General features: G+C 41.5%; 1 protein-coding gene across 2 annotated transcripts in view; it reads left to right on the top strand.

Moving 5' to 3' along the window:
- The window catches only part of Fbp2 (fructose-bisphosphatase 2), a 46,951-nt gene extending 33,100 nt beyond the window's left edge, over positions 1-13,851 (top strand). For both annotated transcript variants that reach the window (XM_036188820.1, XM_036188819.1), the window contains one exon: positions 13,096-13,851. In XM_036188820.1, coding sequence (XP_036044713.1) covers positions 13,096-13,153 — 58 coding nt within the window. In that variant the 3' untranslated portion in view covers positions 13,154-13,851. The remainder of the gene's footprint in view (positions 1-13,095) is intronic.
- The last annotated feature ends 500 nt before the right edge of the window (positions 13,852-14,351 follow it).

Genomic DNA, 14,351 nt, shown 5'->3' with positions numbered 1-14,351 from the left:
TTGAATGGACTCAGTGACTGGATTGTTTGTTACCTTGAATCCAGCCTTGAATGAATTGTCATGTTCCATGGAATCCCCAAATTTCTGTTAATAGAACACTTGTATTTCAATAGTTCCTCATAGCAACTTAGGTAAAAAGTATGCACAAAAGTGCTGTGCATTAAGTGCCTATGCTTATATAACTCAACAGCATTTATACCCCAATAACACATCTAAATTAAGAGAAAAAGTGTTTTTATTTTTAAATAATGAAATTTTCAAAGGAGATACACGAGACATTGAACACTTCCTCCAGTATAAAATTAAAATGGAAAAAATCCACATTTATTTTCAATTCTATAATGATTTTGTGTCTTTTACTTATTTTTATCATAGTGTTTACTGAAAACAGCTTTCAGAAATAAAAGCACTTGTTAATTTAAAAAAGAGATTTTTGGCTGTATACCTGTCCTTGACCATCCAGTATTTCTTGCTATCAGATCCTGTGCATTTAAAGCTACAGCTGACAGCCAGAACAGCATGGTCCTGGTCCTTACTGCTACACTTTGCATCATGATGGATGCCTGAAAAATAGAACCAAAGCTAGGGAGAGAGGCCCAGTGCCCCACAGTGATTTCTTGCCACCAGCAATGAAGAAAGTATTTTGGAGGAGTTTATTGACATGATATAAACTCCAGATAAGACATAAAAAAGCCAGATCTATTGTTATAGAATGAAAGCCATTGCATCAAAAAGCTGTGCAAAGACTGGTATGTAATGAGACTACTCATGCCATACAGTGATTCCATTTTCCAATGTTGGTTCTGAAGACAGTGGATTATATCCGCAATTGTCCCTTTCCCACAACCTGAGCTGGAATGACAACATAGGCATTGCAGTTTCCACTTTTCCTGAGGATAGGACTCCTCAATGCCTTCATTGTCCTTCACATACAGGAAGGCTGGTCAATCACGACACCAGTGAAGCCCAGGCTTCCCTGAGACTGGGAGAGTCTAGTAAGTTCTGTTCACTCACTAACATCAGTTTGCCAGTTTTCCAGAACATCTGATCTTCAAAGGTATATGATGCCCAGCAGGAGCAGCAACTACCCTCAAGAGAGAAAAATGGTTTTATCTGAAAAATCTACAGTAGGTGTTTGACATCATATAAAGCAAAGCGGCAGTTTGTTCCAGCCGGTCAAACTAACGATGCCAATTGTTTCTTGGCTTCCCAATGAGCACTGGATGATGGAGACATGACATGTCATGACTGATGTTTCACAGGAGTCACACAGCCTTCCGTTCTCCAGTCCACAGATCTGGGGACTTCACCCAACGGGGTTTTGTTTTCTGGAAAACTCTTCCTTTCTTGTGTTTCTGACTTGTTAGGCCATTCATCACTTCCCTGAATTCTGTACTGTGTAGGGAAAAGGAGCCAGTTAAAAAACCCACCCTGACTGAATCCCAGAACCAGTGAAAGAAACATAGCTTGGATCTGGGACCCAAGCCAGAGATGGAAACATTTTGTCTCTGAACCCAGAACCAAAGAACCATGCCCTGACTCTGAAACCAGTGCCAAAGAAATACTCCTTGTCCCTAGAATCAGAGCCAGTGAAAGAAATATGCCCTGGCCTTAGAATTAGAGCCAAAAAAGCTAAGAAAGGCCAGTGAAAGAAACACAGTTTGGCTCTGAAATCAGGGCCATCTCTGCCCCAACCAAGAAAACCAACCAATCCCTGAGCAGAAAAAACAAAACAAAACAAAACAACTAACTGATCCTTGGACAGAAAATCTTCTCCCTGGAGAAACTCCACCCCTAAGAAATCCTATATAAACCACCCTGCCTGTTCAGTTGGGGACTGTTCCTTCCCATCCTGGCAGAGGCAGCCACTCTCCTGGACTCCTCCTTTCCAAATAAATCTTTCTTCAAAGAGTACTGGGTGTGAAGATCTTCATTCTCCACCAGCACAGAGAAGAACCTTGCTAAGACATCCCTTAGGGGATTGAGCAGAAAAAAACTCTTAGAAACATTCCCATGGGGTGGGGGTGGAGGTGGGTGGGAGTGGGGTGGGAGGATGGTGGGGGGGTGCTGGGGGTGGGCTGAGCAAGGCAGAACAGAAAAAGCAACAACTTTTCCCCAGAGCAGGAGCTGGAGAAGACTGCTACATTTCTGAAGGGGTTTCCCCTTTAGCAGAGTGAAACAAAAGAAGCAACAACGTCTTGGACCAGAGAAGAAGCAGAGCTCTACTGGGAAACTCCCTTAAGTGGAGGCTGAGTAAAGTTCAGCTGTATCAGCTCTCCACGAGGGGAGCAGGGTTGCTACATCCTGTGGGGAGACCATCCCCTACTGCACCCCAACTCCAGGTATTGCCCGACTCCCCAAGCAGTCAGGATACCATTCCCTCAGAGTTGCAACACCTGTTTACATACTGGTCTTCAAGGAAAAACACATACATTGTTCTGAAGCAAGAGAACACTTACAAAAGCTGACAACCAGAAGTGCAGAGCTAAGCCATCCCTGTGATTCTCACCAAGTCACCAAAGGCATTCATCTTCATGGTAAAGTCATGCTTTCCTTAGCCATCTTTTTCACTGTGCATCTCAGTCACGTTCATGTTCTTCTCTCTCCTTCACTTTGTAAATAAATGCAAGTTCAGCCCAAGCCATGGCCAGTGATGGCTCTACAGTTCTGGAGGACATTTTCCATACCCTGTGGCAACAAAGATGCTTGCCATATTGTGCTCATAATCAGTGTCATTAACTCACACTTTGTTATGAGCTGGCCTTTAGAACCTCTGGTATGGTCATAAACTCTGGGCATGGCATATTCTCTCTGGGACCCCTTCGTACAGTTTCTATGTTACCAACTGGGCTGTATGGAAGTGAACATAGGATTATTAAGGAAAAAACCATAGAGAGTGGGATGGAGTCAAGAGGATGGATAGAGAGATGTGTAGGAAGTTGAAGGGGGGGACATGAGATTCAGGATTTTTATTTATTTATTTATTTATTTTTGAGATGGCAGAGGAGAGGGGGAGTTGTCGTATTTACCATTGTTTTATCAGATAAAACAGGCTTTAAATGAAGGGAGGGACAGACATAAGTCAAGGTTAGTAGTTTAGCAGGTGGTGAACTACAGTTCTAAAAGTGTGTGTACCCAGAACAGAGCACCCATATCTATATATAGACATTCTTAAAGCTAAAAAGAGAGATGGGCTGGAGTGTAATAGTAATAGGGACTTAGCAACCCAGTGTTTTGATCTATTTGTAATCTAAGAAATAAAGCTTACCTAAAGATCAGGGGACAAAGCCAGCCACAGAATTAGCAACAGAGCCAGGCAGTGGTGGCACACACTTTTAATTCCAGCATTTGGGATCACACACCTTTAATCACAGCACTAGGAAGGTTGAGACAGGAAGTGATATGGCTGGGCAGAGAAAGGAATATAAGGCAGAGGAAGACAGAAGTCAGGTCCTTTCAGCTGAGGACTCAGGGGCATTTAGTCAAAGGATTCATAGAGTTGTTGAGATAAGAAGTAGCTGTGGCTTGTTCCTTTGTTTCTCTGATCTTTAAGCATTTACCCCAATATCTGTCTCTGGGTTTTTATTATAAGACCATTCATGATTCATTCAACAACTCACTATCATGGATGGACAGATCACCCACATTAAAAACACAACAAAACAAAATTCAGAAGAATTAAATTGAATCTTAGGCCAGATGGTGGTAACAGAAATCTATAGAACATTCTGTCCAACAGTGGCTGAAGACACATGCTTCTCATCAGCACAGGAACATTCTCTAGGAAAGATTATGAGAGGCCACAAAGAAATTGCAACAAATTTCAAAATAATCAAAATCATATCAAGCATTTTTCCAACCACAATGCAATAAGACTGCATATCATTATCAAGGAAGGATTCTGGAGAATACAAAAATGCACAGAAACCAAACAATTTACTTTTCAACAACCAGTGAATCAAGGAAGAATCCCTCAAGGAAATTGTATATTTTTTAAAAAGAAAAGAAACCAGAGACAGTACATATTCAAAACTATGGGGTATATCAAGAGCACTCTAGGAAATTTAAAATAATCAGCATCTTTATCCAAAAATAAAAAAAGATCTCAAATATGTAATCATCCTGTATTTCAAAGAATGGAAAAAAAAAACCCACCAAACAAGAGCAAACCAAACCCAGCCTTGGCAGGAGGAAAGAAATAAGGAAATCCAGAGCAAAAATGAGCCAAAGAGTATGAAGATCAGATAATCATTGTATCAGTTGTAACCAGTGCGCCAACTAGTGTCCAGTGGATAGTTCCTGCCCTGTGGCCATATAGACAGTGTCTGTGAAAAGTCAGTGGGTTCAGGAGTTGAGAGCACTGGCTACTCTTTCAGAGGTCCCAGGTTCAGTTCCCAGCACCAACATGGCAGTTCACACCTATCTGTAACTCCAGTTCCAAGGCTTCTGATACCCTCACACAGACATACATTCAGGTATAATTAACACAAAATAAAAGTAAATTATGTATTAAAAGTCAGTGGATCAAGCCAGACATCAAGCCTTTAATGCCAACAGCCAGGAAGCAGAGGCAGGAGGATTTCTGTGAGTTTGAGTTCAGGCTGGGAAACCTAGCTGAGACCCTGTTTCAAACAAAGCAAAACAAAACAACCCCCAAAACTAAACCATATAAACACCCCCCCTCACACACACACAGTGGGTCATAAAACCAAGAACGAAGGTATGAAAGTGTTAATGAGACAGTAGGAAAAACAGAGGAATGATAGATGTGGGAAGGAGATCAGGAGGGTGGAAGTGGGAAAAGACAAATTTCACTGTAGTATATGTATGAAACTGTTAAATAATACATTTAATAAAAATCTGTAAAAACCCAAATTTATTTGATTATAGACAGAGCCATTCACTAGCATTTGGCCATTGGAATGGAGAGGCTGATGGTGATGGAATGCAGACATGCGTGGTCCAAGTGGGCATGGTGTGATCCAGAATGTGGGCATGGGGTATGACTGGTGGCAAGCACAGCCCGAATTGTTGCTCTCTGGGAAGCTCTTCCTGGAGGTGTTGTATTGTAAGGTATTGTAAGCTGTTGACAGGAGGTAAATAACATGAGAAGAACAACAAAAGCCCCTAAGTTTACATAATCACCATGAGTATAATGGAAAACTGGATAAGGTTGGGATTTTTCCATGAATGATGCTATAGTGGATGGTATTTGCATAATTAGGGTACCTGCTCCTTCCATCTGTGTCTAAGTGCATTCTACCATGTAAAAGCCACATCTCTTCAGGGCTCTTCTCTGGCTTCTCTAAATTGTGGATTATTGGTGAAATTATTAAGGCCACTCCATGTAGTTAAAAGGGAGGTTTGTTTTGTGGTGTAACTTACAATTGAAGGGATAGGTAGGTTGCAAGGTCTGGGAAAGGTGTGGCGCAGTCCAGCGGTGTTCTCTGGAGAACTCTGCTCAGTCTACCTCCAGCATCCAGGGTCCAGGAACCAAGAGAGCCCCTGCATCTGGAACTCCAGTCTTCAGCATCCTCTCTCAGCCCCGCCTTGTAGGTGTGGCCATTACCGAAGCCTCAATGGCTTGGAACTCCAGGTTAAAGCTGGAATGGCTACCCACTACAGTGGATGTTTTTTTCTGTCAGCTTGTGGAGATTTAATCATTTTTCCTGATGAGAAAGTGAAAGCTAATTTGCCAGGGGAATCCATGCTGAGAAAAGAAAACCCAGAGACCCACCAGGTTCAAAGTACAATGCAACTCTGGCTCACTCTCCCATGTGCTCAGATAGCTCAGGGGCTGCTGTGTGCCAGGGCCAGTTAGGTACATGGGAGAGTGAGAGAAACCAGTGAATAGAAGACTCAGCCAGGGAACAAGTCAGTTACAGACACTGTAGGAAATCAGGGCTTAGCAAACAATGGCCTACAAGGTGATATCAGTCTGTCCCTTATCTCTAACTAAAATGCACTGGGATGCAGCCATATCTGTTCCTTCCTCTTCTTTTTGGCATGAGGGGGAACTGGGCAAGGTGAGGTAGGTGCATCAGGGATCTTCTAAGCCTTTGCAGGAATGTCTCTTACCTCCTAGTGTACATGCTTGGCATAGCAATGGATGAGAATGGTGTGAGGCAGTGGTGGAGGCTGCCACTGTCACCACTTTGGGAGCTTGAAACTGAGCCCGGAAGGAAGGCGCCTGCCAGAGAAAGCACAGGGGACAGTGGAGGGAACAGTGTATACAAATGAGTTGAGGAAAAGAGTTGGTCTTATCTAAGGGAACAGATAAGAAAGGATATTGGCTGGGCCAGTATGAGAGCTGGATCTTGGTGGTGTAGGGAGTCAATAGTACATGATGGGATTAGACAGGCAGGTGCAGCTCACAGGCCTGGGAAATGAGCTGATTTGGTTCAGGTGGGCCAAGCAGGCAGGTGTGAGACCTGCCATACATTTGCCATTTTCTATGACCCCTCAATCTGCAATGTCAGGGTCAGGAGGAGGAGCAGGGAGCCCTGGTAGCATTAGATGTTGGTGGCCAGATAAAGTATGCTGGGACTTGGTTGTATTTATGCATGCTCTGTTAGTATCTGAGCCTTGGGCAAGAAAACAAATGGAATCTAACAGTCACACAGGTGTTTAAAGCAAGCAATCAATGCTCACCAACAAGTGAGCAGAGCATGCCTACTGAGTCTGCCTTAATGACCACCTGGATGGTTCCAGTTCAGACTTATGATCCCTAGGAGCAGGGAGTTGTACTCTCTTTCCAGCCTGGGCTCAACCAAACCGAGGAAGACTGGTGTCCACATCAAGCCTTGTCTGTATTCCAGTTACACACATACACCAAGGGGACAGAAGCTAGAGAATTTTTTAGGCAACAGATCGCATTTAGCAAGCTTGGAGTTCCAGATTTCTACCTTCCAGGGAGGGTTGTTTGGTGGACAGATTCCTGTTCAGGGGATTCAGTCTGAATTTGTGGCCAGCCCTGGCTTTAAAAGGTTTTCTCCTAGGTATTATTAAATACAGATCTTAGAGGGATTTTTTGTGCCACCCTCCAAAAACAATTAATATTTGCACCACTTTACGGAACTAGACATTCCAGATCAGAGAGCACAGACCTGTGGGTGGATTAAAGCTTTCTCAGGAGATTGCTGTGGCCCGGTTCTCTGCTCTCGCTTGCCACCTAGTGGTAACAAGTGAAAACATGCCAGATTTCAGAAGAGCAATGAGAGAGTTCAGAAATCTTATGGAAGACTGAAATGCATATATTTCAGTTCCCCCAAGGTTCTCAGCAAGAAGGATGAGGGGGGTCTTCTTGTAGAGTGATGCTGGATTTCATTGGAAGGAGAAAATACCACAATATTTGGCATTTTCTTGTCTTTGGAGATTTACTGTACTTTTCTTGATGGAGAACAGGCTCCTGGTTTGTTTCCAAAGCCATGGAGAGAGAGAATGGTGTATCTTAGCTGAAGCCACAATCTCCTGGAGGGAAAACAGTGCATCAAGGTGATGGGAGAGAGCAGAATCCTTTCTTATCTACTGGCCATTGAAAAGTGAGACTGTATGTTTGTACCATGACTCAAAATTGATAACACCACAGGCAGAAACTTGTTTGGGGTTAAGACAGTTATTTCCTGGGTCAGTTACTATTTTGGAAATGTGTGAATAGAGGAATTGCTGACAAAATGTCAAAGCTCTTCTTCTTCTTCTTCTTCCTCCTCCTCCTCTTCCTCCTTCTCCTCCTTCTTCCTCTTCTTCAGTGCTTTGTTGGTGAGCTTGCTGAGATTCAGGCTAGAGTAAGACACCACAACAATATATAGACTAACCATGTTTTCCATCCATGGTGGCCCCAGCAGTTTATGGCATACCTTTCACAACATCTTATTTATCCATATGAACTGAAATTTTTAGGTGAACATGGTTGTTTTTCTGTCAGCTCATTGGCTGCACCCGAATCTACTGATATTTTAACTACTGTCTGCTTATTGGCTTCACGTGAATCTACTGATATTTTGACTACCTTCTGTGGCCCCACGGCCCCACAGTCAGCTCCCTGCCACTCAGGCCTTGGCCTAGAGGAGCTTCTGGTCCTGCTGACATCAGCTCTGCTGCTGCTGCCAAATGTAGATTTTAAACTAAGTCTCTATCATTCTATTTACCAATAAAGACTCACAAGTCAGATGTTGAGGTGAAAATCTGCTAGCTCAGAGAGGCCCAGAAGTAACCAGCTGACCTTCCTTTTTGGCCAGAGATCCAGCAAGAGCCTCTATCCATCTGTCTTAAGCCAAAAAGACCATGAAACTTCAAGTCCCTCCCTACTACTTCCTGTGCATCTCTCTTTATCTTCCTGTCTCCTTCCGCTAATTCCTCTCAACTAGTTGCTGGATCCATACCCTGATCCAAGATTGATTTTATTAACAGTCTCAGGTTTTAGAGTGAGATCAAATATCCCACAACATGTCCTCCTTTTTGTCTAAATAAAAAGGAAAGATTTTGACTCTAACACAGTAAAATTACATACAACAAAAACAATTATCAGGTAAGAATTACTTTTACAATGTCCAGCCCATTTGTACTTGGCAATTGGCAACTTCAGAGAAAGTACTCTATTATCTGTTGTAGTTTGGTGAGTCCAAAGTTTTATACCTAAACCACTTTCTATCATAACTTGTATTACCAGGTTAAAAATATACTTTTAGACCTTAAAACATTTTCTCAGATAAACAACTTAAGCTTTTATGTCTCTCAACCTTTATAAACTTTACATCTCTTATGTGAGTTTTTTTTTCTTCTGAATTTGGTAACAAAAAAATGGTAAAACTTTAATGATCCTTTAACCCCATCAGAGATCTGAGAAGGATACCTCTGAAATGTTGGGGGCATCTATCTTTGGCTTACAGGCCTAGAATATCTGACAGGCTTTTCTGTGAAGCAGAAATTTTGATGGATAGACTGACCTACTTTGTCTTGCAAAGTTTGGTAGTCAAATTCCTTTATGTCCTGCATGCCCAATTTAGACAGTATACTGTCAGGAATTGCAGCAAAGGCAGTTTCTTGGCCAGTGGCTAGTTTTGTCATATTGATAGCAAACTCCATATGGAAGTTCCTTGATGCCCATCATCTTCTATGAAGTACATTGGTGCTGCCAGGAGCAGACATGTCTCATTGTCATGAAAAGCTTTGTTATTAAAGCATCTTAAATGCCATATTCTGTAGATCTCTGAAATGTAGACCACCTATCTATCTAAAATATGAAAATATATCTAACATCACTACAAGTTTGATTGTTATATATTACTAACTTGCAGGGTAAAAAGGGCCAGGTAAAAAGAGACCAGAACGAAGAAAACATACCCTGCCCCTAACCAACTCAGGAACTTAAATACAACCAATCCTTGAGTATGAAAACCAATCATTTTCCCAGAGCACAAAAGCCAACCTATCCCTGAGCACAAAACTAACCAGTCCTCTAGCATGAAATCCAACCAATGTCTGAGCTTGTCCCAAACTCAAGATTTTGAGATCCTACCAATCCCCACCCTGAAAATCTCTTAGAAAGCTATATACGCCCTGTACTTGTTCAGTTTGGGGCTGCCCCTTTTCCACCCCGGCAGAGGCAGTCACTCTCCTGGGTTTCTCCCTCCCAAGAAATCTTTTGAGTGAGGTTTCTTGTAATGACTTTCTTTCACTGGAGTGGAGCAGAGACATAACAACTTTCACTTGAGCAGAGCAAATCTGTAAGGCTCTTGACAGAGTGGAGCAGGAGCAGAGCAGAACTATAACACTTTGGCTGGGGAAACTTTCCCTTGCTAGTGCAGAATTGATACACTATGGGAAAGCTGAGCAGAGCTGTAACATTTCTCCAGAGCAGAGCAAAGCTGTAACAGCCTTGCTAAGGAAACCCTCTCCTGCTGGAACACTTACATTAGTGAAAACTTTCCCAGAGCAAGGGTTGTAACTTTTTTGTTGGGGTACCTTTCCCTTCAGAGCTATAGGTATTCCAATAATTAGTGAAGGTTTCCTTTGGTCTTCTTTCTTGTATAATTTTTGTAAATGACTCAGACCTCTTTCTTGATTTTTCAACCTTGTCCCCAGCATTAAGGCTGCTAAATGACATAGGGCCAAGGTGTGGTCATCAAATTCACACAGTCTTTGCAATTCAGCATCTTGGCCTTCACCTAGGAGCTGATCTTGGGAAATATTAATGTCTCTAACCCTATTTCATTGTTCTATAGACCTAGTTTCCTCTTTCTACCATGTTCACCATTGTAACTGAGGAACAGCTTCCAATATTGCTGTTATCAAATCTTTCCAGTCCTGTAGGAAGGTTCTGTTCTGAGTTGCCCATGAATTTAACATCTGCTTTAACTTTGGTGAATGCATACTATATTAAACAACTGCTTTCTTAAATCTCCTCAAATATAATATTTCTATAGGATTCCAGTCAACTTCTTGACAACCTTGGGGTTGCCTGTTGTCTCTCCTGTTAATTCTTGTATAGTAACTGGATAAGTTAATGTTTTTTAACAACCTTGGGCCACACCTCTTCAGTTTCATCATGTGGTGGCCTGGTAGGTTCTTGTCTAAATTCCTTTTTTCTGTGTCTGAGTATATAGTTCATAATAGTTCTTTCTAAGTCAAATAGTATCTTACCAGTCAAATTTTTCTTATTTTTATTAGTAAGTTTTTCTAAGGTTTGTATCTTATCAATCCACTTTTTATATTTGTCACAAAAAGCCACCGTGGCTATTAAAGGATAAAATATTAATTGCCAGACTGATAGATAGTACTTATAATTGGTAGGGGTGATTTGTCACAAACTGCTTTCACACAGTTAGCTTGTATTTCTCCAACTGCTCCCTTGTCCTACAAAAGGGTCCAGTACATTTATAGGGTGAACTCTATAAGGAACTTTTTTCAATCATGATATACTGTTTTTCATGTCCCCCCTCCTAGAATTAGGAGATGTAGCTAATGCCCCCTGTTTTGATTTCTCATATGTGCCCATTGACTTTTATTGCTTCTGACCCTATCAGTTCTGAATCAGAAAAGATCCCAGGGTCTGGAATAACAGTTGGTATTTCCAGATAAGAAACCCAAGAAGCATCAGTTTCCAAAGAATTTTAGGGGGACATATTTGAGAATAAAATGGAGTTTATGGCAATGATTACATCTGTCCCATGAGTGACTGACAAAATGAAACTAAAAACTGCTGAGAGAATCATCATTGTGAGAGAGAAGAGAGCGTGCAGGTCACGTGCACCTAGCAGTATTCTGTGATGTCCTGAGGTCTACTGATTCTGAGTGATAGACCATCTCCACAGACTTTGCCTTGTGGAGACCCATTGGATAAAGTATTCATATGCTGATCTGAAATAGGCCACATGCCTCTCAACACATGTATACATGTTTGAAATTCTCAAAGAATAAGTGAAAAATTGTACTACAGAGTTGTAGTAATAAAAACTTTGTGGATTCAACATAAACTTAAAAGTATTCATGAGTCCACAAGTACCTGACTTCAGTCATAAGTGCTAAGCCCATGCAGTGATGTAAAGATTGTCCTTCCAATAATCCAGTAAATTGGGCACCTAGCTGTAGTTAGAGTTTTCCTGCCTGGCCCAGTCAGGACAAATCTCTCTCACCCGCCAGTCCCACAGTCATTCAGACCCAACCAAGAAAGCATATAGAGACTTACATTTGTTTAGAAACTGTATGGCAGTGGCAGGCTTTTTGTTATCTACTTCTTTTATCTTAAATTAACCCATTTTTGTTTATCTATATTTTGTCATATGGCTTGTGGCTTATCAGTGTCTTTATATGTTGTTTTTTATGGCGGTGGCTGGCGGTGTCTCTCTTTAGTCTTTTATTTTTTAGAATTTTTTTTTTTTGTCTCGCCTATATTTTTTGTCTGGCCATTGGCCAATCAGAACTTTATTTATATAGAGCGATATCCATACCTAGCTACCAAAGAGTGGGAAAAGATCACCATTTCTCAGCAGCTACAGTTAAAGAGTCCACTCAAAATGGAATAGAGACTAATATAAGACCTGAGGTTATGAAACTCCAAAAAGAAAGCATAAAAAAATGCTTTTAGACATAAAAATGGGCAAGAAAGCTTCTGCAGATGACTCCAAAAGCACAGAAAAGAAAACCAAGTATATATGGGATTCCATCAAGGAGAAAGATTTTGAAGCCAAAGTTAATAATCATCAATTTATGAAAAAAACAACATACAGCAAGTGATGAAATATTTACAAATATAGGCAGTGATTTAAAATTTAGAGTATAAAAAGCACTTCAAAAGAAAGCAAATGTTGAGTGAGTGGGAGAGTAGGAGTGGATGGAAGGAATAGGGGAATGGTGAATATGATAAAAATAAATGATATGAAATTCTCAAAGAATTAACAATAGTATTATCAAAAGAAGGTAAAAAGGATAGGACTTGGAGTTGGGGTGGTTAAGGGTAGAAAGTGGATTTAAAAAGAGTTAGTGAAGGAGTTAGAGGAGGAGTGAAGGGTTAATATAATCAAGATACCTTAAATGAAATTTTCAGAAAATTAATACAAATATATAGGGATAAAGGGGTAGGTTCTGGAAGGAGTTAAGGGGAGGGGTGGTGGGTCAATATGATCAAAATATGAAATTATGGAAGATCTAACAAAATTTATTTAAAAAAGAATACACATAGTTTGCTGAAGTTTTAGCTTGATTAATTAAAACAAATTACTCATACTTATTTTCAAATAATTCTTAAACTTCTAAAGTACCAAAACATTTACTATATGGAATTTAAAATAATGAAACCCCGTAAAACTAAATATCGAAAATTAACCTGATTAAAATGGGGCATCAGCCTGACATGGCTACATGTAATGCAGCTTTTTCTTTCAGACTTGACCTGTCTGTCACCTCTGTGAAGGAGACATGCTATGGTAACCACAGAAATACTTGGCTTGTAGTCATAGCAGTAGAAGCAACAGAAAAATACAGCTGATTGTTAGATAGATGATGCTGGTCATGTGTTTGTTGACATTCTCTCTTGAGAGTTATGAAAAACTCTTCCACGAGGTTTTTATTTTTTTATTGCTTTTTTCCTTTCTTCAGGAAAAGCCACATGACACCTGGCCGGCACCAGCATAGGGCCCGACAGACAGAAAGTTGAGGCAGAGTGGAGCATCTGTGACGACCATCTTCTTCCTTGTGGTGTTGGTGTTGGTGTTGGGTGGTGCACTGCTGTGCTGTGTGTTGTCTGCTGCATCATATTATGGGAAAATACAAAGATGGCAGAAAATACATCACAGTTTCTCACGGTTCCACAATGGGATAGAACTGGGAGGCAGAAAATACATCACAGTCTCTCAAGGTTCCACAATGGGTTAGAACTGGGAGGTAGAAAATACATCGTAGTCTCTCAAGGTTCCACAGTGGGATAGAATAGGGAGGCTATGGTGGCTGTTCTCTGACCCCTCGATGGGGCTGATGCTGAGATATCTGTTAGGATTGAAAGCTAGGGTGGGGTGTTTCGCCTGGGTGCTGTGGGGTGGTGTGCCTCCTTGATGAATGTGAATATAGGGATTCTTGACAAAGAGTGGTAGCCTATAGAGTGCCTTGCAAGCCCCCAGAGTAAAATGTGGGAGGCAGGATTGTCAGAAACTGTGTGGTTCCTGCTATGGGTCACTAAGAGAAACCCAGACACCTGCCCAAAGGGGATTTACCTGAGTAAAGAAGGAATTCTAATGAGAAAAAGATGCAGGTGGTATCCTTTCTGTTAGCCTCTTCGACATCAGTTAAATGTGACTAAAGAAAGGATGAGATAGAGGGTTGTGTGTGTGCGTGTGCGTGCGTGCGTGTGTGTGTGTGTGTGTGTGTGTGTGTGTGTGTGTGTGTGTAGTTAGAGTTTTCCTGTCAGGCCCAAATCTCTCTTACCCGCCAGTCCACAGTCGCTCAGACCCAACCAAGAAAGCACACAGAAACTTACATTGTTTACAAACTGTATGGCCATGGCAGGCTGCTTGTTATCTACCTCTTCTATTTTAAATTAACCCATTTCTGTTAGTCTATACTTTGCCACATGTCTTGTGGCTTACCAGTGTCTTTACATGTTGCTTCTCATGGTGGCGGCTGGCGGAGTCTCCCCCCAGCCTTCTACTTCCCAGAATTCTCTTCTCTCTTGTCCCGCCTATACTTCCTGCCTGGCCACTGGCCAATCAGAACTTCATTTGTACAGAGTGATGTCCACAGCATGTGTGTGTGTGTGTGTGTGTGTGTGTGTGTGTGTACAATACGGTGGCGTAGGTGGGTGGGGTGGGGAGGTAGAAAGTAAACAATGGATCAGTGTTCAGACCCTTCCTCAGATGAGG

Source organism: Onychomys torridus, chromosome 5, assembly GCF_903995425.1.
Source record: "Onychomys torridus chromosome 5, mOncTor1.1, whole genome shotgun sequence".
Taxonomy (NCBI): Eukaryota; Metazoa; Chordata; class Mammalia; order Rodentia; family Cricetidae; genus Onychomys; species Onychomys torridus.
Note: the sequence above shows the minus strand (reverse complement) of the source record. Positions and strands in the feature narration are given on the sequence as shown.